Source organism: Lygodium microphyllum, chromosome 18 (assembly GCF_053477565.2).
Source record: "Lygodium microphyllum isolate KBCC chromosome 18, Lygodium_microphyllum_v1.1.10, whole genome shotgun sequence".
In the NCBI taxonomy this organism is placed as follows: domain Eukaryota; kingdom Viridiplantae; phylum Streptophyta; class Polypodiopsida; order Schizaeales; family Lygodiaceae; genus Lygodium; species Lygodium microphyllum.
In genome coordinates this window covers 71,431,422-71,458,670 of record NC_141152.1, presented here as the reverse complement: position 1 = coordinate 71,458,670, position 27,249 = coordinate 71,431,422, and the positions used below count along the sequence as shown (strand labels likewise).

Sequence of the window (27,249 nt, the reverse complement as noted above, 5' to 3'; positions counted from 1 at the left end):
GCCATGAAGCAGACTACAAAACAAATCGTGTGGAGATGAGCCCTAGTAAAAATGAACTGATAGAGAAGGCTGCATTTCGCACCCCTGCTCTCAGTGTGTGTTAGCAAGAGATAAGTAAGCAAGTAGCACTTGCTTCATGGAACGTTAAACAAATTTGAAACATAACAATAATCCATATCAATAAACAAAAGTATGCATGATACTTCTCAAGAGTTAAGTCACAATGCCAAAAAGGCAGTTTTACAACTAAGCACGAATCAACACAAGAAGCATCCAAGCACGATATAATACCAGCTTCAAAATTAACTGTATCAGACTAATTGAACCTCTCACAAAGGCTCCCTGTTTGAAGAAATTGGAACTCTTTTTATCCAACTCTTTTAAGACTCTAATGGATTACTCTTAAAACAGAGGAAGAGCATATCAGTCAATCTGCAGAATTGTAATTGCATTAATATACACAATGCTTAAGCATGCATGATATTAAAATATGATAATGTATGTTTCGTAACAATCCTTAGCCATAATTCATTGTCCCTTTTTTCCTAACAGACAGCAGACAAACTGTTAAACTCTAATGTCAAAATTTACAACAGCACATGTCTGTGCAAGTAAAATACATGAGTCTAAAGATACCAATTGGAGACCCTTCTTTGGAGATACAAGATTGCTGAATGCTGCACATAAAGTGCAGCCATTATACATTGCTCTGCTTATATACAGTAGTATCTAAGATCTGCTTGCCACACATAGCACATACGCCTGGAAAAATACAGCCATAGAGCTATGAATGAAAAAAGTAATGGTCGACCCAAAAAGCCCCATTGAGTGATTTAAAATACTAATAAATAACAACCAGTCCCCCACCCCAAAAAACATGCGCACACACAGGCATGCCTAATTTGCCTGTTATTAATGCATGCATCAAGAAAAAGAAATCATCTGAACCAAGTCCAAAATCAAATTACCAGCAGAGCACATGATACCTTTTTTGTATGCACAAGACTGGCAGTACTTTGCATCTTGATGTAATTGTTGTTTACAAATCACACATTTGGTAATGCCGTAGGGTGTCCACCTATATCAAAAAAAGCTTCAAAGTACAATTCAAACTTTATCGCATCTACACAATACAATGTACCTCTTAACAAACAGTTTAAAGGCTTATTAGACTCAGTATGTTCCTAGTATCACAGCACTAAATGAGCTTTCCAACCTGTTCTTTTTTGACAGCAACTTATTTTCATTGATCTTGCGGCCTCCACTCTCTGTGGTGTTGGAGGCACCCTCTTTCCACTTGTCTGGAACTATAACCTTTCCAAGCTTCTTTTGGCCTGTCAATTTTACAAACATAAGTGCTTGTCAGCACTTATACCGGATAGACTTTAAAAATTACACCTGAGGATTTCAGTAATTCCTTAAGTTTTCTACATATCCCCCGGAATGCTACACATACGATTGCAAAAAAGATTTCTACATTTACAACAAAACGCACATACCTGCACACCATTCAACAGCCATACATTATTAGAAAGAGATGAACAGCTTCCTGCCATCTGCATGGAACACCCAAGCCCCATAACACTCAAACACCAGCAGAGACTCACAAGTGGAACTGCTAAAATTAGTATATCTAGACGGACCCAACACAATTGACAGTTGACCAAGATCCTGATTGACCAGTGAATGGTCCAACTAGCAAATAGACTGGCATGCCACATGGAAAATCTGCCCTGATTTCAGAGTTCCCTGGTCCTGTAAACACACTGGTTGTCACACCTGATCTGCCTGCCAAAAACTCCATTCATCCACTAACTCCCGCTCCTCTTGGTTTGGAATGAGAAGAAAAAGTGAACCATAGTATGGATGTCACCAGCATGTGAATTTACTCAAATTTTCTCTCATTAAAGCTTTAACTCTGGTGCTCCAAAGTAACTCTAGACATGATGAACATTGCATTGGCAATGTAGGACAAGATCGACTGTAAGAGCATTTCTTTACAAGGTATCAGAGCTAGGTACTCTTTGAAGTAACCTAGGCCCATGATCGAAAAGCTCTTCTCAAAAGCAGGAACTACAGAAGGGAAGATGAATTCGAATACTTCTTCATTGGTTCAAACTCCCAAGCCAAACACATTGAGAAACAAGTGGGCCTCACAGCTTGCGCCGCAAGAATCCAACATGGCCAGAGAGAGATTAGACTACCATGGAGTCCACAGATCCTATGAGATCACATGAGCCGAGTACAACCTCATCCTCATGAATCAGGCTCAACAACAAAATTACAAATTGAAGGTAAATCAGGGTTTTCTCCTTTAGATTTGGTGCACCAATCTCTTGATCTTGCAGAAAGGACGGAAGCTCCGCTTAGGACTGGCTACCCTATGGTGGAAACTAGCACAAAGTATAAACCTATCATATATTCACCTCCTAGATCTACTCCATACCAGGTATGCAGCCATTTACTTCTCGATCTTTTGCAAATACTTCCTCCTTTGGGCAAGATTTGGGCGACTCTTATGATGAAAGAACTTTTCAAAGCAAATAGTGGTACATCACTCCTAAAGAAGATAGATATCTTTTCTTGAACACAAAACAAGGTAAGGAAATGAAAAGGTTATTGCCACAAGTTTTAAGTTTTCCTCCTTCTTTCTTTCCTTTAGTTTTTCTTTCTAAAAGGGTCAATTTGAAGTTGGTGAATCATCTCATTTTTCGTTTCAATTCCACCCATATAATGATCAAAAGGAATCTAATCACTTGGCATCCACAAATTCATTTCGAAACCCACTCTTCTTCCATTGCATCATTATTCACATTTCCTTTCATGCATCTCAGGTGTCTTCTCACACTACACCAAGGGATTCCTCACACTTATGCATAGCTTTCAGGATCTCTTCTTTTCATCAAATGGGTGGTGTAGATACACCTATGATCAAGGCTTGTCATCCCTTTCCCACGCTTTCAGAATTTTCTTAAGTTGGGAGATCCTCTCACCCACTCCTAAGTGTGGACCAACTAGTACTACAATTTGCCTCCATGGCATTACCTAGTGGACATACTGGTCACTTTGTTATGCTCCAACTGACATTTGGACAAAGTTATCATGTTTCAATGCCTTCTCCATTGGCACCTTATGGAAACACACGCGTTCCATGTCCACCTTCCTCAACACCATATGGACACTCGTGTTGAGTTAAAAATTCATTACAAACTGATTGGCTCTTTAAAACAGCCCCAAAACAGTAAAATACCAATAGTCTCATTACATGGGGAGCGGTTTATAGAATTTCTATGTCCCACATGCAAAACCCTGATAAATATACAAGCTGCCCACCATTCAGCCCCATCCTTGTGTGCGGGTTTCTCACTCCCACATGCAGATTTCAGCCATCAGTCACCTTCCCTTTGTTGTCCAACCCCTGCAAACTACAGCATCATCCTCTCCTACACCTGGTGTCTCCATCCCTGATGTTGCCTTGCTTCCTGGAGCCTCACAATGCTGTGTTTTCAGCTGCTAGCTGTCACCTGCAGTTTTTTTCAGAGTGCGCAATGGAAGAAGGAACGGGAATAAAAACACACACATACACACACACAGAGCAACTCTGCAAGAAAGGAAGAAAAGAAATTCGTACTAAACAAGGAAAGAACTGATCAGTCCCTGCACGCAGCCCACAACATCAGTGATGGCGTCAGATCAGGCTGATGATGACGGTAGCACTAAAGATGGAGGAGAGTGCTGAAGTCAAAGTGTGCACCTGCCAAGTGGAAGACAAAAGGATGCCAAGGACCAACCAATTGGGGGCTATATATAGCCCAAAACCCAAAAAAACTGGTCGACCTGCACCTGAGACCCCAATATATGGGCTGACCAGCATTTAATGCTGGTCTAACTCCATTAAATGTAGCCGCAAATGCTGACGTGGTAGAGAAAAATCCCAACAAGGATGGATAAAATCTGGCACATGCTAGCAAACTGGTAAATGTGAAAACTGCCCAAAAATTGCACACAAAAACCCAATAAGTAAAGAGAATGCACAAAAATGCATGTTCAAATAGAGCTGCCTACCCCGTCAAAACAAGTGATAAGACATGTTAGAGCTCCTAAAGTTCTCGTCTGACTCAAACTGAGGGCAAAAGATGACAAGGCATGACAATCATGACTGCTAACCGTTTCCTCATTATCAACACCCAAATCCGCTTGCATCTACAGCTCCAAAGTTGGTGATAGGCTGATCTTCACTTGGTGATTGTATCAGCCTGCATTTTTGCAGCAAGTGTGGCCGCCCACATCAACATCATCCACTTCCTTTGCTATCATCTGGGTCTCCTACTGCCTTGATGATCAATGTTTTGCAATTTCTCGCACTTGGACATCTCCAACTAGTGGTTATAGCACTCAAGATCCGTCTTCGATGGACGTCACACTCCAAAACTCTTCAGCTCTGCCCTTCAGCATTACGTACTCTCTTGCATTCATTTATCGCATTCATTCACTTCAAAGTCCTCCTTCTCTTTCTTTCTCTGTTCGACTTTGTTTCTATGTTTGAGGTTTGAGTTTTGAGTTTTGTGTTTAGCGTTTGAGTTTTACACATCACTGTATAAGTCTTTGTGTTTCAATCGTGGTCGTACTTTCTATGTTTCCTCAATGCAAACCCTAGCATATCTTCACATGGTAGCAAAGCCAGTGCTCTTGTAAATAGTATCCTGTGGATATTGTGGAGACTTGGTTTTGTGCGAGGTACATGAACAGCATGTAACTAATTCATAATATCTCAAACACCTTCTCAGAATCCCACGATGTAACTAATTCATAATGTCTCAGACACCTTGGGATCCCACAATGTCTTATCTCGCGTATCATGTATAGTCAAGTTTACACCCCTCTTACTAGCTTTGTTACTACATCCAAACCACTTGGTAAAGTAGGCCACCTCTCTAATCATGGAGGACATATGACATTTGGAACAACTAGCGGCCCATCTTCTTCATCTCAACCAAGCCTAGTGTCAGGTCTGTATAGCTCCTTTGAGCCTTACGAATCAAATCCCTCTCCGTTTTCTCCTTCTAGTGTGCAGGATCTAGATGATTTACAATATAAAAACTTCAATAGAGAGGACTCTTGAAGTAGGCATCCTTCATCAAGCATATCTATATCTTCTATTTCACTTGAGCATGTAAATCGATCTTCTCAAATCCCTCCCATCCCACCCTCTTCTAATCCACACCTTGATTTTCTCTCTTCTTCATTCCAAAACCTTGAATTGCACTCCACTTTCACATCCAGCACACTAGGAGTGTCAGAGTGCAGCGGTGCGGAAGCGTAGGACTGAGAGAGAGAGAACGCACAGAGAGAAGAGAGGGAAAGAGACAGTGGAAGATGAAGATCTTTTGTATTAAGTGTGCTGAATACAAAGATATGTAGATATATACACGGGCGCAGTGCGCTGGACTGCGTGTCTCCACCTCGACGATGCAACCTGCTGTTCACCTCGAAGTCCGCTGCAGTCTGCACTGTCTCCTGCCTGAAATCTGCGAACAGAGACGGAATCTGCGCGTGTCACCGGTCTCTAATCTGCGAGCAGAGAAGTGTATAAGACTGCTGGGAATGTCGGCTATTTATAGCCAGAACCAGCCAGGAAATAGGGCGCCAGAAATGCCCAGTCGGCTGCATTAAATGCAGCCAACTGCCTGCAGTGGGTCGGACTGCCATGTGGCAGTCCGACTGTGCAGTCCGACTGCACCAGGCTGTAATCTCCTGCCTGGCTGTGATCTCTAACACCCCCTCTCAGAGCCGGGGCAGGGCAGAAGCCTGAGGGATCTGGAATGTCTCCGAAGTAGAGCTTGGGGAAGGGCCTTCGTAAACAAATCCGCAAGATTGTACCCCGGTCTTGCAGTACTCCGCAGTGATGGTCTCATCCAGAAGCTTTTCTCAGATGAAGTGGTACTGGATCTCTATGTGCTTCGTCCGGGCATGAAAAACAGGGTTCCGGGCCAAGGCAATGCAACTCTCATTGTCACATTGTAGCAAAGTAGGACGAGTCTGGGGGCACCCAAGCTCCTCCAATAATCTCTGAAGCCACACAGCCTCACAGGTGGTGGAAGACGCGGCCCGATACTCCGCCTCAGTAGACGAAAGGACTACCATGGGCTGCTTCTTGCTACTCCATGAGATAACACTTGCACCCAAGGTAAAACAGTAACCTATAGTAGACCGCCTGTGGTCCACATCACCGGCCCAATCCGAGTCGCTCCAACCTGCAAGTACAAGATCTGAACCATCTGTCCCTGCGGGATAATGAATCCCTAAATCAGACGTCCCCCTCAAATACCGAAGTATCCTCTGAGCAACCTGCCAATGCACCGTCTTAGGTTCACTCATGAACCCTACCAAGAGCCCAACAGCAAAACATAGATCAACCCTCGTGTTGAGAAGCCAAATCAAGGACCCAATCAACTGACGATAGCGGAAAGCATCCGCCAAAGGAGAAGCTGAATGGAAAGTGGCCTTCCAGTTCGGATCCATAGGAGTAGAAAGGGCCCGACACTCCTCCATCTCAAAAGACACCAAGAGCTCCTGTACATATCTCTGTTGAGAGATAAAGATCCCCCTCTGAGACTGATAAATCTCATGGCCCAAAAAGAAATGGAGTAGACCCAAGTCCGTCATCTCAAACGTCCGATGTAAAGCTGACTTCGTCTCTTGGACCTGCTGTGCATCATCACCTGTGACAATCAAATCATCAACATATAAGACAAAAAGCACACAACCACCCTCGGAAGTATGAACATAAAGCTGCGGATCGGCCTTGGAACGCCGATATCCCAACTGAGATTGGAGGAACGAATCAATCTTCTCGTTCCATGCACGCGGAGCCTGCTTGAGGCCATACAAGGCCTTCTTTAACCTGTCGACTTTCCCATCTGAAGACCCAAAACCAGGAGGCTGCTCAACATAGATCTCCTCCTTTAAATCACCATTGAGGAAGGCCGACTTCACATCCAACTGGTAAACAGGCCATCTCCTATGGCCAGCCAAAGCAAAAACAGCTCTAATGGTCGCCATACGAGCTGTGGGGGCAAAAGTATCATGATAGTCAATCCCTGGGCGCTGTGCAAAACCTTTAGCAACAAGGCGAGCCTTGTGCTTATCCAAAGAACCGTCGCTAAGGTATTTGGTCTTGAAGACCCACTTGACACCAATCACCTTCTTATTCGGGGGGCGGGGCACGAGTGACCAAGTGCCATTCCTCTCAATAGCCTCCAACTCGGCTTCCATAGCTTTCTTCCATGGTGCGGACTGTAAAGCCTCCTTCACGGAGGTGGGCTCTCGATCCTGCATAACACGAGTCATCAAACAATAGTTAGAGCAAACAAGCTCCGTTGAATGTGCCTGGTGCCGCCGTGACCGCCGCGGACCATCCTGCGGTCCCCACTCCTCAGGAACCCCCTCGATCCCTGAATCACGGAGTGTGTCACGTGCCCAGCGAGGAGGAGGCCGAACCTCCCCTCGTCTCTCTCCATCAGCAGAGGACCCTGGAATATCCACCGGTGGTAACTCCTCTGAGGTGACCGGTGGTGCAATAGACTCTGTGTCAGAAACAGAATCATAATCAAAAGGCAAGGGCTCCAGTGGAACTGTAGAAGGAGCCCAACTCTCCCCTGGATCTCCAAGAACGGGATGCTCCTCACCCGTTGAGATAGCCGGAACCTCCACAAACCGCACATCGCGGCTAGTGTACACATCCCGCTTGACGGGATCATACAGACGGTAGCCTTGGGACTGGAAGCTGTAGCCAACAAATACCTGTCTTCGAGAAGCTGCTTCAAATTTATCACGATGAGTCTTGGGAACGTGAACATAGGCATCACACCCAAAGACCCGGAAGTAAGAAACATCTGGCTTCGTCCCAAAATAAGCCTCAAACGGGGTCATCCCTTCCACGGCCGAAGTAGGGGATCGATTAAGGATGTGGACTGCAGTAGCCACAGCCTCGGCCCACAGAACCTGAGGGGTCTGTCGGTGCTCCATCATGGTGCGCACCATCTCGATCACACTACGGTTCTTCCGTTCAAGTATGCCATTTTCTTGAGGAGTGTTGGTATTGGCAAACTCCTGGTGAATTCCTTTATCTGCACAAAACCGAGCAAACTCATTAGAAACAAATTCACCGCCCTTGTCGGATCGCAAGGTCTTCAACTTCCGGCCCAATCGGTTCTCCTCAAAGAGAAGCCAATCCTTGAAGTGTGAGAAAGCTTCTGACTTTAATGCCAAAAAATAGACCCATGTCATCCTATTGTAGTCATCCACGATCAGCATGAAGTACGAGCTCCCACGCAAGGACTCATTCCTCATAGGGCCACAGAGATCCGTAGATACAAGCTCCATCGGTGAAGTAGACCGCCGCGAAGCTGTGTGGGGAATGGCATCCCTATGCTGCTTTCCCCGAATACAGGAGACACATGGCTGCTGGCTCACCACTATATCCGGCAACCCTCGAACAAGCTGTCCACGTGACGCCCTCCGAAGATAATCATAGTTCAGGTGACCAAACCGAGCATGCCATAACTCTGATTGTGACTGAGAGGTAAGAAGAAGAGTAGAGAGGGCGGTGGAAGACTTCAGTTTATAAATGCCGTTCTCCTCATATCCGGATGAGAGAACCTTTCTCGATCCACGATCAAGGACTCGCACCGTAGTACTGTCAAACTCCACCAAAAGGCCAAGGGAGCAAATCTTATGAACTGAAAGGAGATGGTACCCTAAGCCTAGTACATGCAAAACCTCTGAGGTATGGGTATCACCTCGTCCATCGGGAATAAGCTGCATCTTACCCCGACCTGCAATAGATACTGAAGAGCTGTCTCCAATGAGAATCTGCCCACGCGAGGGTCGCAACTGGGCAACACCATCTGATGAAAGAGTCATGTGCCGTGAGGCACCACTATCAACGATCCACTCTTGAGCCTGGGGAGCCGTCATCGCAGCATCAGAAGCATTCGGTGAAGCATCCTCAATGACAGCTAGATGAAGAAATGCAGCTGATGAGGGTGCAGCCACCGCTCCAGAATCCTTGGTGTCCTTCTTGTTGGTGTCCTTATTGTCTTTGTCAGGGCAATCCTTCTTCCAATGGCCAGTCTTTCCACAAATATGACATGTGGATTCTTTGTCCTTGTCCTTCTTGGACTTGTTATCCCCTTCTTCTTCTTTTGGTCATTCCCCTTCTTCTAAGAGGCTTGACCTGTCAGTGCCTCCAACTTGGAAGCATTCTGTCCCTTTAACTATTCCTCTTGGTCCAAGACCATAGGAACCAACTCTTCCCACCGAAGAGTAGACTCTCGCCCCGAAGCAATAAGGTCAGAGTAAAATGTACCGAATCATGGCGGCAACTGGGACAAAAGTGTGATCGCCATGTCTTCGGAGGAAATCGGCTTCCCCGCATTCTGAACCTGCATCTGAAGCTACCTTAGCTTGTTAATATGCTCCCGCAGCGAAAAAGACTTGTTTACGAACAAGGTCCGCATCTGTACCTTCAAAGAAACCCGCTTCATAAGGGTCATCCGATTGTACATCTGATCAAGCTCCAGCCATATCTCCCGAGCCACCGTCAAGTGCTCGATGTGAGCGATCACGGCTGTAGAACATGATAGAAAGAGAAAGGAACGAATCCTGGCATTTAGTTTGTCCCAATGAGACTGAGCCTTGGCCAACTCCGCACGAGCATCGGAAGAGAGTTTGGACTCATCTCTTACCGAGGGCCGATCAATCTCCTCCTGTACCAACTCCGCCAAATCATAGGACTCAAGGATGGCCAACATCATGACGCGCCAAATGCGGTAGTTGTCGCCGTCGAGCTTCTGATCTACAGGAAGAGCCGGTAAGACAAGCACCTTCCGGTCCATAATCGACTGGAACTCCAAGTCAATCTTTGTAGACATCTTCACCTGTAATACCTTCACAAACGCAAAAGCAGCCCCCTCTGACTGGGAAAACTCAGCCTGCTAAGGCTCTTCCGCGTCCTGAACCTTCTTCACCCACCGGAGGCGATGAAAAAGCAAAACCTGCACTTATAGGCTGGAAACTCAAAACTTCCTCCGCGTCAAACAGTAGTAAACAGCAGCAAATCCACCACCTGGACTCCTTTCCTGCGCGCCCACACTCGTTTCAGCCTTGTTCCAAGGCACAGCCCTCCCGTCTGCCCTTAAACGCAAAAAACGCAAATTTGTCGCGATGGAAACTCCTCTTCAGGTTGATTCTGCGCTCAGTCAGCCCTCTAACACTGCTCTGATACCATGTCAGAGTGCAGCGGTGCGGAAGCGTAGGACTGAGAGAGAGAAAACGCAGAGAGAGAAGAGAGGGAAAGAGACAGTGGAAGATGAAGATCTTTTGTATAAAGTGTGCTGAATACAAAGATATGCAGATATATACACGGGCGCAGTGCGCTGGACTGCGTGTCTCCACCTCGACGATGCAACCTGCTGTTCACCTCGAAGTCCGCTACAGTCTACACTGTCTCCTGCCTGAAATCTGCAAACAGAGACGGAATCTGCACATGTCACCGGTCTGTAATCTGCAAGCAGAGAAGTGTATAAGACTGCTGGGAATGTCGGCTATTTATAGCCAGAACCAGCCAGGAAATAGGGCGCCAGAAATGCCCAGTCGGCTGCATTAAATGCAGCCAACTGCCTGCAGTGGGTCGGACTGCCACGTGGCAGTCCGACTGTGCAGTCCGACTGCATACAGTCTGACTGCACCAAGCTGTAATCTCCTGCCTGGCTGTGATCTCTAACAAGGAGTTGGATCCTTCATCTTCGCTCCTAGCACTTTCTCTTTCTCCACACCATATTCTACCTACCCTCACTTCACTACCTCTTCGCACCATGGTATCATTAGGGAAAATGCCACCCTTTAACACTGTGTCTTACCCACACCCACCAATGAGCACTTCTTTTTACCCTAGGACGGTTGTGATAGACATCGCTCTCCTTCATCACCCTTTTCCTCGTCACCAATACCCTAGAGTAATTGGGTTAGCTTGTTTGTTTTGTGATGTATTGGATCTAACCATCCCTTTTCATTCTCCCCGCAAGGCACAATTACTTGAAGGCCATGAACCACATCTATTCTCCACCAAAAAAAAAAAACAATGTGTTTCCATCCACCTTTGTAGGACTTAGTAGGTAGGCTGCTAAGCAACCAATGAGCATCCTTTGTCCGATACCCCAACCTCTCTCAAGTAATCACTTGGACTCCCTTGATAAGATAACCATCGCTTCTATAGTCTTGGTAGGCCATTGGGCAACCAATATGCCCCTTGACTAATGTCCTAGCTGCTTTGGGGTGGGACGCTTTGGGGTAAAACTGGGCTTTAACTTTTCTTTCAATCCCTTCTTGGTTCCAGTTTTGGGCTCAAGAGGGGGTATTGAGCTAAAAATTCACCACATACTAATTAGCTCTTTAAAACAACCTCAACACAATAAATTATCACTAGTTTCATTAAACACGGAGCAGTTTTAAATATTAGAATTTGCAAATTCCATAAACAATGCCCAATGTCTTAGTCGATTAGTTTGCAATGTGAACACAACTAAGTTAATAAGTTGTGTCATTACATTTAGAGTTAGTTATAGAGTCAGCTAACTTCAATTGAGTTAGGGGTTTGGTCTACCTTAGACCTAAGGTTGTACTTTCATTCTATTACTTTTTCAATTCAACAAGTACACTATTGTTTCAGCTCACACTATCTACTCTCACTCTCCCGTTTCTCTCTCCTCCATAGCTGATTTCGTTTCAACATTCGGTATCAAAGCCGTATGCGCATGGATTTTGTTCGGCCACCATCAGCTGGTGTCACTTCGCCTAAGGTCCTACAACCACCAACTCGCCTCTCATCCTATGGAAGAGGAGCAAATCTGCCATCCGTTTCAAAAATGCATGTCCTCATAACAATTGACACCTAGTCTAAGCTGACATAAGGGGAGACTTTGGCAGACTGGGCAAAGGCAAAAAATCCATGGTCCCATATATTCAAAGGCATTTTTTATAGGATAGCCTTGTATACTAGTGTGAGACATTGATAACAAGCATATAGACATGCTATGGTTCTTTTCTATTTTCCAGAGTTGATACGATCGACATTGACGTCGAGTTCTCTTTGAGGTATCTTTGTCACCAAAATAAGAAATTAACTTAAAAATTTATTTAAAATTCACAAAGACTTTTAGTTAAATGAACTTTAATTTTGGTACCCTTAGCTCTTAGCATGGTAACCATTGCATCAACAATGAAGAATTTGATCCTAGGGCATGCAGTGGACAAGTGTGTAGGCCATATGGCACATGGCTAAGGCTAAAGAAACAAAGTGCAACAGAAGACCTTCATTAAATTCAAAGTTTACACATTAATTCTAGAATTGAGTTACATTGAAAGTTTCACCCAATAAGCAACTCACTTAGGACACTTAAGTTATTAAGTAGACCCTAAGCTAAATTTTTACCAAGTGAGCAGCTCACTTATGATTAATGACTAAGTCATTAATTAGCCCTTAATTAAAAACGTGATATGATTAAGGACAACTGATTACTCATTTGAAAAGCTTATCTTGGCTATTTGGGGCTTCTTCCCTCTCGTTTGGAGCAACCCAAGTTTGAAGATGGCCACTATTCTCTTTCTTGCTACAAAAAATTATAGATTTCAATCATAGAATGAGCTTACAGCATTGATGGAGTGTAGATAGCAACCAATTTTTCTCCTCTTTGCATAGGGATTCTATTAGGCAACCTTTTAACTCTATATATAGCAATGTATGCTATTATTTTTTAGCTGAATGTTAAAAAAACAAGTTATTATTGTGAGAGTGCGCTGCAGAAGAAGGAATACGAACACGGAGGAAGAGAGAGAGAAAGCAGAAAATAAGGAAGAGAAATCTGCACTGACTGAAATGAATGTTGAATACAAACGGGAAAGCGGAAGGAGACTGATCAGTCCCTGCACGCAGCCCACAGCGTCAGTGAGGGCACCAGATCAGACCGATGATGATGGTAGCACCACCACGGGGGAGAAGGAGTGTCGGAATCTACAAGAAGACAAAGTGATCAAGTGGGGAGGGGGCTGCCTATAAATAGGCAAAAGGACAAACCCTAAAAATGCCCTAAAATGGGCGCCCCACATCAGTGACCAAAAAAGTGGCCGCGCAGCCAGTGGCTGCCCACTAAAAGAGGCCAAAAAGAAATACACATCCTAAGACAGCCAGTCGAGAGTGACTAGCCTCCCCCATCATAACACATGACAGATATGTCAGAGCTCCTAATGTCCTTGTTTGACTCAGACTGAGGCTCACAGGCAGGAGATGACAAGGCATGACAAACATGACTGCTAACACCCCCTCTCAGATCCTAGATGTGGCTGAAGGCTGAAAAAGAAATAGATCCTGGGATGGCAAGAGGAATACCAATGTCGATGAAGTCCATCGATGTAGACTGCCGCTGAAGGAGCTCCTTACGATCCTGGAAATCCCCCTCTAAAACACTAGGAGCCAGGGAATCCACAACCGCATCACCGAGATCGTCCCCCGCTAAAAGGGATGGGAGGTACGAGGGAACCACTGGAGGAGAAGGTGGGGGATGGGAAGGAACCTGTGGAATAGAAGGTGCACAAGCGGGAACGGGTGTAGCAATAGACTGCCGCGGAGAACCCTGCATCAAAGAAGGAGAATGAAGCCTGTAAAGCCCGCTCTCCTGCCAACCTGTAGATAAGACAGCTCCTATAAAAGAATCCTCAATAACAACGCCATGCTCGGTGAAGATCACTCATGTGCCAAGCCTCATAAGGCCATAAACTGAGAGGAGGGGAAGGCCCAAATCTGAAACATGTAGGGCCTGTGAAAAGGAGCTCGAAGGTCGGTCGGTAAACAAAGGCAATGTGCCAACACCGCTAATAGACACCGATAAAATGTCACCAATAGTGACTGAACCCTCTCATGGACGGAGATCCTGTAACAAATCACCTCGGGGAGTCATATGACTCGAAGCACCACTGTCCACGAACCAAGGCTGCACAGAAGACACTACAACCACGGAAGAAGGATCCTCCTCCAAAGCATGGATATAAAGGAACACTGACTCATGGGTAACAGTTGGTGTAGAGGTAGAAGAAGGCTCCGATGTAGATCCACCCTTCGCTCCCGGACGAAGATGAGGGTACTTCTTCCAGCATTTCTCCTCGGGATGTATCCCTTTCCCATAGTGTGGGCACTTCAGTCTCTCTGAATCTGAGTCAGAGCCTGAAGAACTGTCCTTCTTCTTAGCCTTTGACTTCTTCTTCTTCTGTCCTCCCGAACCTGCAACAAAGGCTCTAGTGGAGTCGGATCCACTATCACTGACCTCTCTGAGTCACTCGTCATGCTCTAAGATAAGCAGGGATAGCTCCTCCCATAGAAGCTGAGCACGGGTCCTCGAAGTAAGAAGGCTGGTGTAGAAGACATCAAACCGAGGCGATAGCAGCTGAGTCAAGAGAATCATAGCCATGTCTTCAGAAGATATCGTCCGACCAAGGGATACAAGCTCATCCCTCATATCCTGTAATCTATTGATGTGGTCCTTCATGGAAGGACTATCATCAATAGCGAGCATCCGCAACTTCTTTTCGAGAGATATCCAGTGGGCAAACGTCTTCAGTTGATAGAGAGACGCGAGCTTTCTCCACACGTCTGCTGCAGTCTTCAACCTGTGAACATGAACAAGGACAGAATCTTGCAAACTCAGAAAGAGGAAAGATCTGGCTCTAGAATTGAGCCGATCCCATAAGGCTGCACGATCCATAGATGTCCCATCTGCGGGATCCACCTTAGGCCGGGGAATAGGAACAGAAACAAGCTCCCAAAGATCGAAGGAGTCCAAGATACACTCCACCTTGCAGGACCATAGAGAAAAGTTGGAGCCATCCAACCGGTCCTCTTTGGGCAGCTGAGGAAGTACGGGTACCTGTATAGGGGGTACCAAAGGCTGCATCTTCGGCCCACTGGAAGGGGCTCGCCGAGATACTTGAATAGAAGGGGGACGGGAAAGAGGAATAGACTCCGGACGATGGTCCTCGTGATAGAAATCACGCCTCCGTTTAGATGAGTGTCGAGACAAAAGCTCGTCATCTGAATCATCAAAGCCCGTAAACTGATGAGGAGACATCTTCAATATCTGCAAACACCAAAACACAACCAAGGAAGGTTGCCGGTGCCGAAACACAAACACCAGAAGCTCCTGAGCTGGCCGCCTTGCACAGAACGCAAGGATGATGTCAAATGCAAGTGCTAACGATGCAATCACCACAAAAAAAACAACCTCCTGCCTCAAAATGCAAATAGAAATGAGGTCGCCAACTTGGAGGAGTGCCGCCAGAGGTTGAACGCAGCCACAGAAGCTGAAAACGCAGCTTGGTGGAGTGTCGCCCAGCTGGAGGAGGGCCGCCCAAGCTGAAAACGCAAGCAGGAAGAGGTTGTGATGACGTGGCAGCCACTGGAGAAGGCGCCAACAGCAAACGCAAAGATTTGGGACCTCCTGGAAGGGCTGCCTTGGATGTTGGGGATGACACCAACAGCAAACGCAAACATGTGACACCAAAACAGGCCGCCTTGATCAAGAAGTTGGTGCAGAAGGTGACGCCTCAGCTATTGGAGACGTCTTGACCAACAAACGCAAGGTTGTGGGTGTTCTCCCACGTAGATCTCAGCTCCGTGTACTCTCTTTCGGCTCTGATACCATGTGAGAGTGCGCTGCGGAAGAAGGAATACGAACACGGAGGGAGAGAGAGAGAGAGCAGAAAATAAGGAAGAGAAATCTGCACTGACTGAAATGAATGCTAAATACAAACGGGAAGGCGGAAGGAGATTGATCAGTCCTTGCACGCAACCCACAGCGTCAGTGAGAGCACCAGATCAGGCTGATGAATGATGGCAGCACCACCAGGGGGGAGGAGTGTCGGAATCTGTAAGAAGACAAAGTGATCAAGTGGGGAGGGGGCTGCCTATAAATAGGCAAAAGGATAAACCCTAAAAATGCCCTAAAATGGGCGCCCCATATCAGTGACCAAAAAAGTAGCCAAGCAGCCAGTGGCTGCCCACTAAAAGAGGCCAAAAAGAAATGCACATCCTAAGACAGCTAGTCGAGAGTGACTAGCCTCCCCCATCATAACACATGACACACATATCAGAGCTCCTAATGTCCTCATCTGACTCAAACTGAGTGACAGATGACTCTGAAGAAGACCATAAAAGCCAGAGAAAGCAGTAGGGATGAATGAGCACGAGTGATTCCTTTCACCTCCCAGCCTTGCCTAGTATATTGCTGGCCAGACCATCGTGATCCGATTGCCAGCCGTCAAACCTTGGTGAGTCCTACTATTCTTGGACTCTCTTTAGTTCTAGGCTCCCCTTAACCCCGTTCGGACGCCCAAGAGCCCGGATGGTCATCCTCGTGCGTGTTCCCCTTGATTTACCTTAATGTCACATTAAATGTCACTTTAATGTCACTTTAATGTCACATTCAATGTTTGTGACCTTAATGTCACATTAAATATCACTTTAATGTCACATTTCCTTCCCCTTAAGAATCGGTTTCGTCCTCGAAAACAATACTTGGAAGGTCTAACTGTAAATTGGGAAACCTTTTCTTTAAAGTGCTTACTCGCTCCCATGTTGAGCTTTCTTCTGAACAATCTTTCCACTTAACCAAACATTCTTGATAAATAGTATTCCTTGTTCGCCTATTACGAGCATTTAATATTCTTTCTGGTTCATGTGGATTAGATTGATCATTTAATAGCTCCTCAATGTCATCATTTAAGATTAGATTATCCAAATCACCCAGCTTCTTCCTTAATTTACTTACATGAAAAACTGGATGTATTTTACTACCAACAGGTTGTTGGAGCTTGTAAGCCAATTCTCCCACCTTTTTAAGTATTATGAAAGGACCACAATACCTTAGTGAAAGCTTTGGACATTGTCCCTTTTTCATAGTTTTAGTTTGTTCACGCACCTTAAGATAGACCAATTCTCCTTCTTCAAAGGAGATGTCTCTTCGGTGAGGATCTGCACATGCTCTAGCTCGATTTTGAGCCTTTTTAATATTTTCTTGAGCAAATTTTAACATACTATTCATATCCTCCAAAAAGTCTTTAGTTGCCTGAACCTTTTCCTGCATACTGCATAAGGAGCTCTGGGTTGAAACCCATACATTAACATAAATGGACTATATCCAGTGGAAGAGTGCTTGGTACTATTATATGCAAACTCTGCTATCGGTAAATACTCTTCCCAATTAGTTTGCCTTTTACTTACATATGCCCTAAGCATATCTTCAAGAATTTGGTTAACCCTTTTAGTTTGCCCATCTGTTTGCGGATGATCCGCCGTCTCATGCTAAGTTTAGTATCCAATTTCCTAAATACTGCACGCCAAAATTGGCTATCAAATTTTCTATCCCGATTAGAAACTATATTTGCCGGAAGGCCATACAATCGGTATATGTTCTCTACGAACAATCTAGCCAATTCTGGTGTTTTAACATCAGTTGAAGTTGGAATGAACCTAGCCATTTTGGTTAACCTATCCACAATCACCCACACAGAGTCGTATCCCCTCTGTGTTCTGGGTAAAGCAATAATAAAGTCCATGGAGATACTCTCCCATTTTCCCGAAGGAATCTCTAGTGGATGAAGTCCTCCCATTTTCAATCTTTCAGCTTTATTAACCTGGCATTTATTACATTTGACCACATAGTCAAGGACGTCCTTATTCATTCCAGGCCAATAGAACTACCTATTAATAAGACTATAAGTCTTATTAACTCCTGGATGTCCCGTGCTAGGGGTATCATGACACTCAAAGAGTATTTGGCGCCTTAATTCTGTATCTTTCGGGACACATACCCTACCCTTGTAGAGTAAATAACCATTATCAATGGTAAAATTCTTCCACTTGAATCCAATTTGAGCAACCCCTGATGCTCCATTTCCTTGTTGAATATCCTCAGACATACCTTCCTCAGTAGAAGCATTTTCATTTGGATCCCCATTTTTTATTGCTTCCCATATGTTGGAATATACCGAATCAATCTGGCATTTCCCTTTTAAAGATTCAAGCAAGTTGGAAGTGAATTGAGTAAAACTCAATTCATTAATGATGGGCATTCTGCTGAGTGCATCAGCTACTATATTATACTTTCCTTTTCTATATCTTATCATACATTATCATGTGTCCCCTTTCCTGTAACTGCATTCATCATATGCTGCATAACAAACAGACGCTCATTTTTGTCTTCATTCAGTCATGAAGATGATGCATAGTTTCCTTGCTGCAATTTACCACTACGAATATCATCCTTCTTTGCATAGCGATGGGTTGCAATATGGCCTATTTTGCCACAATAATGGCAAATAATAGCAAAATTTCCAGAACCTCCATTTTGCCATCCACCTCTTTCTCTAGAGCTCCCCTTGCCTCTAAAGTTTCCTCGGCCTCCTAAAACCTACATTTTACCAAATTGCTGATTGAACCTGTTTTGCTGGTTATCGCCAGCACGTCCCATACCCTGGCCTCTCGAAGAGGATCTACCATGTCCCCTTCCTAAACTTGAGTAAAATGCTTGAACCTGTCCACCATTTTTTTCAAATGAGTCACCCTACATATTGATCTCTTTGGTAATTATGAAAGAGAGAAAATCAAAAGTTTGGCACCGTACAGATAGTGCCTCCATTTCTTCATTGCATGTACTATTGTATACAGCTCCCTCTCATAAACAGAATAATTCTGTTTTGCACGATCTAATTTCTTGCTTTCAAAAGCAACTGGTCGACCTTCTTGTAATAAGACCGCGCCTATCACCTTATTACTGGCATCAGCTTCAACCACAAATGGTTTATTGGGATCCACTATTAATAATATTGGAGCTGTAGCAATAGCTACCTTAAGTTTTTGAAAACTTTCATTTTGGTCTGTTCCCCAATTAAAACTTTTTCCTTTCCCTTTAAGTTGGTCAGTCATTGGAACAGCTATTTTGGCATAATCTCGAATGAATCTACGATAAAATCCAGAAAAACCTAGGAAGATCTGCAACTCTTCCAGGTTCCTTGGAGATGGCCATTCAATAATTGCCCTTACTTTTTCTGGATCCATGTTGATTCCCTCTTTCGAGATAATATGCCCCAAATACTTGACCTCTTATGCAAAGAATTCACATTTAGTTTTCTTCACATAAAGGAAATGTGTTCTTAACAGTTGGAATACTAATCGTAAGTGTTCCAAATGTTTTTCTCTTGATTTACTAAAGATCAAGATATCATCCAAGAAGACTACTACAAAATGTCCTAGATAGGGCCATAAAACACTATTCATTAGCTTCATAAAGGTAGCTGGTGCATTAGTGAGGCCAAAAGGCATCACCAAAAAATCATAATGCCCGTATCTAGTATGAAATGCTGTCTTGGAAACATCTTATGCCTTAATTCTTACTTGATGATATCCTGATCTTAAATCTATCTTTGTGAAGAATTTTGCCCCTTGTAATTGATCAAAAAGATCTTCCATTCTGGGCATAGGAAATTTATTCTTCACCGTTATTTTATTAAGTGCTCTATAGTCAACACAAAGTCGCATAGAACCATCTTTTTTCTTTACCAATAAAATTGGTGAAGCCCAAGGTGAATTATTGGGTTGTATAAACCCTTTATCAAGGTAATCCTTAATTTGTCTTTCAACTTCTTGATGCTGTGTTTCACTTAACTTATACGGTGATTTAGAAATAGGGTGTGTATCCTTATTTGTGTCAATTGGGTGATCTATATCACCCCTATCTGGTGGAAGGCCACTTGGTAAATCAGAAGGAAACACATCTTTAAAATCATCTAACAAACTACTTAATTCATTATTAACATTCAACTCACAGACATAAGAAAATTGTTGCTTTATATTACAGAGAGTAAAAGTGTTTTGTATAGGAAGAGACCATAACATATATACCTCACAAACTTCCTTCTTTATCAGCTTCTGAACTTCAGTAGAACACAGTAAAGGATTATCAGATACTTCATGTTCACCTTGAATGACAAAAGTCTTACCATCCCTTTCCAATTCCAGTGTATTATGATGGTAACTACGTTTTAAGGATGGTTCCAATCCCCATAGCCACTCCCTCCCTAGAGCAATATCAGCTCTTTCCATGTTCATAATTTGGAAATCAAGCTTATCTTTATATCCTTGAATCTCAATTTCCAAATCGGATACCATTGTATCCCATATTTTATTGTCTTGGCCTTGCGTCATATGAACAACATATTGATGCCCACTCTTTTATTGGGGAAGTTTCAATTTTTTGACAAGTGCATAATTAATAAAATTATGTGTAGCAGAGTCATCAATCATGACTCTAACTCTCTTTCCAGCTATCAATCCATATACTCTAAGTAAATCATGTGGCCCAAAAGTAGGCTGCCACATAGAAGTTGACATACAACACTTGTGTTGTACATCCATGTGCAAGACCTCTAAAGATTTGTACTTTTCATGCCCCTTTAATTCTAAGGTCTACACTACATGGATTTGTTTTTCTTTTCCCTTGCCCTTGTCCTTATCCTTTCCTTTGTCTTCCCCCTTTTTCTTTTGAGGGCAATTCCAAGCAGCATGGTTAGGGGATAGGCAATTGAAACACAACTTTTCTTTTTTGGCCTTATCAAAGTCATCAGAACTTAACTTTGGCCTCACATATGGTTCCTTTTCAAAAGGTTATTTTTAACCCTTTAAAAATGGCATTTTCCTTTTAAATTTGCCCACAAATTTTAAGGTTTCCAATTCCTTAGACTTGGGCTCCGTATCAATGAGACTAGTGAGTGTACCTGGACGCATACTATCTTCATTGATTAATGCAAATTTAATTGCCTCTTCCAGCGTCTTAGGTGAACTCCTTTTTACTTCCTTTTTACAGGCTTTATCTAGTCCCCTAATGAATCCTCTTGCCTTTTGAAATTCATCTATTCCTTCCAATTTGAGGATTATCTCACGATATTCCTCCAAATATGTCAGTAGGGGTCTTCCCTTTTGTCTGACATAATCCCAATCTTCCCAATTTCTTTCCATTTCATTTTCAAGAAGGAATTCTTTCAAAAAGACAGATTCAAATTGAGCCCATGTTTCAGGTATTTTATTTGCCTCCTTTAAAGTTCGCCACCACTTATATGCTTTGGGTCCCAAAGTTAAACTAGCTTCCAGTGCTTGGAGATGTGGTGGGGTATTTTTAAGTTTATGTAAATCTTCCCATTTTTGGAGGAAATTAAAGATTGTATCTTTATTTCTATCTTTTTCCTCCCCGTGAAACTGAGAGGGTTTCATATCTTTTAAAACTGGATTATCCCTCAACTTATGGTGGGGTTCCTTAGGATCTCGCATAGTCACATCTAAATCTTTCGATGAAGATGGGACATCCGAGATTTCTATCTTATTTTTATCTCTTTCTAATAATAAAGTTAATTGAGATTTTATTTCAGTGAGTGTATGGGTTAAAAATTCCATTTGAACCCCCTGAGCCTGTACACGAGCCGTAAGATCATCAAATTGTTCTCGTGTAGCAAAAAATTCTTCCCACTATTCTTCTTGCATCTCTGGTTCATGGGGATCTACCATAGGGTAGTCCCCAGAACTAGAACCTTCCATTACTCTCTCTTTCCCTTTTTCTGCCATTAATACACTGGAATTGGAAAGCAAAGATAAGAAATCTGCATACAAAGTAAAATACTTCCCTGATTTTAATGGCAGGCAGCTGTTGCTGGTTTGTAAATAAACCCGAAGAGTAAGGAACAAATTTATCTTCCTAACAAAGTCGGTCACGCAAGAAATGGAGCTTCTTTGCAGAAACGACTAATATTCAGCCCCCTTCTAAATGATCACGCAGGCCATCAGTGCACCTTTCCTGAACTTGTTCTCTACTCAGCTGGGAGAATACCGGACAAATAAAGATGGTGTGCTATTGGCTGGTCACAAAGGGACCAGAAAACTAAAATCAGTTTCACGTAACTGAAGGGCCAGCCTACGGAAAGGGGAAAAAGGCGTGTGGTCCGTTGGTGCGTTTAAAGACAGGCGTGAGCCAGGATTCAGCGCGCGATCCAGCATACAACGTTCCATATCGAAAATAGCTCCCCCGCCATAAGATAAGTGACGAATTGCAGTTAATCGTCACGTCAAATTTAATATGACGTGTCACCAGGCGCCGGAAGCGAATAGCTTAACGTGACCCGTCGACTCAAACGAATAGCGGGACCCGTCGACTTTGCCTTCTCGTTGAAGAACTTCACAGATCCACAAGACTAGACCCGTCAGCTCTGATACCAATGACAGATGACTCTGAAGAAGACCATAAAAGCCAGAGAAAGCAGTAGGGATGAATGAGCACGAGTGATTCCTTTCACCTCCCAGCCTTGCCTAGTATATTGTTGGCCAGACCATCGTGATCCGATTGCCGACCGTCAAACCTTGGTGAGTCCTACTATTCTTGGACTCTCTTTAGTTCTAGGCTCCCCTTAACCCTGTTCGGGCGCCCAAGAGCCCGGACGGTCATCCTCGTGCGTGTTCCCCTTGATTTAGCTTAATGTCACATCAAATGTCACTTTAATGTCACATTCAATGTTTGTAACCTTAATGTCACATTAAATATCACTTTAATGTTACATTAATGTCACACTGAGGCTCACAAGCAAGAGATGACAAGGCATGACAAACATGACTGCTAACAATTATAGCACTATGGACTGAGATCTTTTCTTTTTCTTGAAAATCTCAAGCTTCATGCACTTTATGGGTAATTTTATCACAAAGAAAGTGACATTCTCACAATTTCATTACGAGAAATTTCCCTTGTTATGAGTGGAACTAGGTAGGACTACATGGGACTATGCAAGAGAGTTACCTCAGCAAATGCTCCATGAAATTGGATTCAAATGCTTGCTGTCATTTTTAGGGTTTGGAAGACTAAAGTGTTCATTCACGGTTTTGAACACTCTATAGTTGATTGGAGACCAGCAATGAAGATGTCGAGGACATTGTACACCCATGGATTAGTTATGTCACGAGAAATCCCTAAAATACAGCCATTTGTAACCAATTTCGAGCATATTTCAATAATCTAAAGAAATACTGAAGAGGGCAACAAGCTCTGGGACCAACAAGTGTAAGTGCATGATACAATAGCATCTAGCTCCACTTGTGTGTGGAGTCTCCTTGTTGAATTTACTGTTAAGTTGAATTAAGTGTTTCCTAAAATGTGGTTTACTGCCCTTTGGGCTTCCAAAGGTTGATTGGTCCACAACAACACCAACTTTCTAAAGGAGGTGAGCTTGTGGTCGTCTCGAGGAGCAAACAAATGCAGTTTGGTTTGCTGTAATTCAGTTACAGCAAGGTTTATACTCACTCAAAATAATATAGACCAAGGAGCAAACAATAAAAGATGTTACACAATAGTGATAGTAGGAGTGAGGAACGGGAATCGCCTCTTGAAAAGCACTCAACACATGGTTTTGAGTCTCTAAATGCTGAAAATGCTTTAGGACAACGAGGCTGACAAGGCAAAAAATGGTTTGCTAGTGTTAAGAAAGCTATTGAAAACAAGGCATCGTATAATGCAAACAAATGCTATGCTTGTGAACAACAGGGGCATATAGCACGTGGCAGAGAGGAGTTATCCAATTGTGTCCATATTGCAGCCTTCGAACCAACCATCTCCTAGCTGCTAGGATAACTCCCCGGATCATCTGAACCAATACTAGGATGAAGTGGCAAGCTAATGATAGTAAAAACACAAGTATGATGATGTGGCAAGCTGACGCTAGTAAAAACACAAGTATGATGATGTAGCAATCCGTACAACAGCCACAGATCACAAACACAGCAATTCAACAATTCGCCAATTGTAGATGATGTGGCTGATCAGCAAATGCAATAGAAATCCATGTAGACTGCACGATGGAGGCCGTAAACAAGCGCATGATGGATATAGACTGCAACAGGCAGCTTCAACTGAGATGTCCTCCGTGAACGGGGTAAGGGTAGTAAAGCTAGAGGGCCTGAAATCTGCAAAAACGAGATTGGGCTGAATGGAGGGCAGCCCACCTACTTATAAAAAGTTTTGGAACCTCCTACCACACACAGTTTTACAACACTCTTAAACGGCGCACCATTTTAGGGTTTTGATTAATTAAGCATTGTTGGGTATCTTTAACTAGCTAATTCAACATGTAATGCTTATGTTAGCTTAACACTCCGAGCAATAGGATATGGTAATGTTGAAGATGAGGACAACTGTCAAGGGAGCAAAACACAGTTCTCTGGTGCCGTCAAAGTCGAGGAAGAAGATCACTAGCTACGAACGAGAACTCCAGAGGGTGAAGAAGAATGACCTGCCAAATGAAGAAATCCAATCCTACATGGAGTAAGAACTGCAAAATGTAGCCTCTTGGGATAGAAGGTGCTTGCTCAAGCCAATGCCGATGCCAAGAAGAAATCTAGACACCAAAGTGCAGTCAAACAGCTATCGCCTGATGAGAATGGTCACTAAATGGAAAATGGGCCACAAACTGCCAAACGTAGCCAGATTATGTCGCCAAATGGAGATGGATGCCGAAACCATAAACCGTAGTGTCCTTCTCATGGGGTATGAACGGCAGTGGAAAGGATGGAAGAATATGAAAGAGAGCGACAGAATGTTGGAAGGAATGAACATGCTAGATAACAAATGGATGGAGTTAGTATCATATCTACAAGCGCAGACTATCTCGAGTGACGCACACGAAGTCTCTCAAGTTGTCCTAACTCTCTTAGGAGGCGCCCAAAAAGCCTTTTTGGGACTGTAAATGGAAACCGAAATAAGAATGGAGGGAAAAATGTACCGAATGACTTGGTTTCTCAACACTTCCTATCCTCCTTATGCTTCTTAACACCTCATGATTCATCTTCCTCATCTCCTAAGTATGCTTTTAGTGACAAGACTCCTTTTAACACGTCTAATTATACCACTTGGTCAAATCTGATAAGGCACGCTCTTGATTCATAGGACCTATGGGACCTTGTCCAAGGGTGGAGTCAATGCAAGGTTTTCTCCTCAAATTTCACTCACAACTACAGCACTTTGACTTAGCATCGAAGCAATGGGCACACCTGACTGACCACTAAGCAACTTGAGATAGGACCCGTCATATAAACCTCAACCATGAGCTTCAAAAATTCGAAATCAGAAGACTTGTTTGCTGAGTTATTCTGTCTATTGAGTTCTTCCATCAGCAAAGAACTCACCACATTAGAGTATAACAACTGAGCATTCAAATTACTCAAAGCTATCTTAAAAGTATCCCAACTTTCAAATAGAGTGCATAGCAAGAAGGTAGCTTTGAATTCTTTATCAATATGAAAATCCAAAGCAATCAACTAACTAAAAATTGAGTCAAACTCATTCAAATGTACAGACATGGCTGTACCTTCTTTCATGCGAAAGTCCATCAGTTTTCTCAACCAATAAACCTTGTTGGCTGCACTTTTCTAAGCATACAATTCTTCAAGCCTTTGCCACACTGCATATGTTGAATTCAAATTCTCAATGTTAAAGATCAAGTTATCTAACACTGAGATCTCAATGGTAGAGCAAGCAAGCTCATCCAAGTCATCCTACTCGTCTTATTCCATGTCTATTGATTTGATTCCCTTTGTTTTGATGGGCTTTAAATGTTTCTTCTACACCAAGACATTATAGCATTGTTTTTGCCAGATTGCAAAATTATGGGCATCCTCAAGCTTCTTAATGTGTAAAAGATTACTGTTGTCACTGTTTTCAGTCATAATTTGCAATCCCAAATTGACTAACCAATCACCAAAGGCAAGCCCAAATATGATACAAGTGACCACAGTGCACAAGAGTATCAATCAGCAATGAAAATCCCAAGATTGCAGAAATTTCAGATCTGCAAATGAATTTTCAAAATTTAAAAATGTTGTTTGCTGCACTCCTCAAGCAATTTCTGACACGATTAGAAACCAAGCTAACAGTTACATGTGAAATCCCCAAAATTCAATTAGCGCATTTCATGATGTTGGCTCAAGTTGGGCCTTATCAGACTATTGCAGCTGTTTGGCTAAGTGTGTCCATACAACATGGATACTTGAAGTGTTAGAGTTCACTAGCAGTTGATTCTTAGCAGCAATTACCCAGGTTGCAAAGTGAAGGAATAGTGCTGCCCCAAAAAACAGCCATTATAGGACAAACATCTCTCTCTCTCTCTCTCTCTCTCTCTCTCTCTCTCAAGTGGCTAACCTAGTAGTATGTCACTTGTTTTTATTAACCCACTAACCCTGGTTCAATTCTCCCTTTTTGTAACACCAATACTAAATGACTGTGCAGGATGTAGGAGTTGAACCAGAGACCTGGTCACCACCTTATTCAACTTAACCAACCGAGCTACACCTGTTTGCTCCCTCTCTCTCTCTCTCTCTCTCTCTCTCTCTCTCTCTCAACCACAACATAAGAGAATCCTGAAAAAAACTCACCAAAAGACTTTCCCTTAAATTGACATGAATGGACCTTTAAAAATGGGAAGTACAGACACGGAAAATTCAAGGCCAAAGGAAAGGTCGTCAAAGAGGAGATTGAAGCGAAGAGTGGATGGAGCAACAAGCCATCTTAACTGGGATCATTACCTGATCTCGATTCTGCGGGTTGCACATGCTCAAGAAAACGTTAGTAAGTGTGAAAGCAAGAGAGAGTTCTGTTATCACTCCTTTCGAATTGTTAAAGGCTTTAATTTCCGGTGCACGAAGGGTTCTGGCTTTAAGTTGGCATAGACTGTAACTATACGTGATTTTCACAGATTTGCCCATCAAAGATTACGACGGCAGGAATTCCGTTGTCACATATAATGCACTTCCCTAGCAAAACTTCACACAAAAGCCCAAATTTGAAGGGCTTAGGGTGTTCCTTTTACACCATTTTCCTTTTGCCCTGCCCTACGATCACAGGCTTGAAAGGTGAACCTTGACAAACGTGAAGGTACTGCCAGAGCCAGTCTCACCTCCCTCCGAAAACAGAACGAAATCGTACAGAGTGATGCAGAGAGACGAGAGACTCACATTTCTCGCATACCATTTCGCCTCGATGTTTGTCAGTTGTGTCTCGCGGGTATACTCTCGTTAATTGTTAGAGGCTCCTCACTTGTGTAAATTTTCATTTTCTA

At 43.4% G+C, this 27,249-nt stretch overlaps 1 protein-coding gene across 3 annotated transcripts; it reads right to left on the bottom strand.

The window, feature by feature from the left end:
- Positions 1-457: 457 nt before the first annotated feature.
- LOC148021013 (postsynaptic protein-like protein) lies at positions 458-27,249 on the bottom strand. 3 transcript variants are annotated; one of them, XM_087699493.1, is made up of 5 exons: positions 27,146-27,204; positions 25,504-25,596; positions 1,217-1,334; positions 987-1,078; positions 458-762 (listed from the first exon to the last, which is right to left on the bottom strand). In XM_087699493.1, the coding sequence occupies exons 2-5, from the start codon at positions 25,523-25,525 to the stop codon at positions 698-700; spliced, it is 297 nt and encodes a 98-aa protein (XP_087555619.1). In that variant the 5' UTR covers positions 25,526-25,596; positions 27,146-27,204; the 3' UTR covers positions 458-697. The 3 variants fall into 3 exon arrangements, with proteins under 3 accessions (XP_087555619.1, XP_087555621.1, XP_087555620.1); XM_087699495.1 differs by lacking the exon at positions 25,504-25,596 and having other exon boundaries at positions 27,146-27,249; XM_087699494.1 differs by lacking the exons at positions 25,504-25,596; positions 27,146-27,204 and adding an exon at positions 1,500-1,536.

What these genes read in the sequence shown, in the direction of transcription:
- LOC148021013 (XM_087699493.1), bottom strand. Translation starts at nt 25,525, where the DNA reads ATGGACTTTCGCATGAAAGAAG. An exon ending in GGACTTTCGCATGAAAGAAG is followed by an intron (nt 1,335 to 25,503) that starts GTACAGCCATGT and finishes TAAAATTGACAG; the next exon opens with GCCAAAAGAAGCTTGGAAAG. An exon ending in TTGCTGTCAAAAAAGAACAG is followed by an intron (nt 1,079 to 1,216) that starts GTTGGAAAGCTC and finishes TTTTTGATATAG; the next exon opens with GTGGACACCCTACGGCATTA.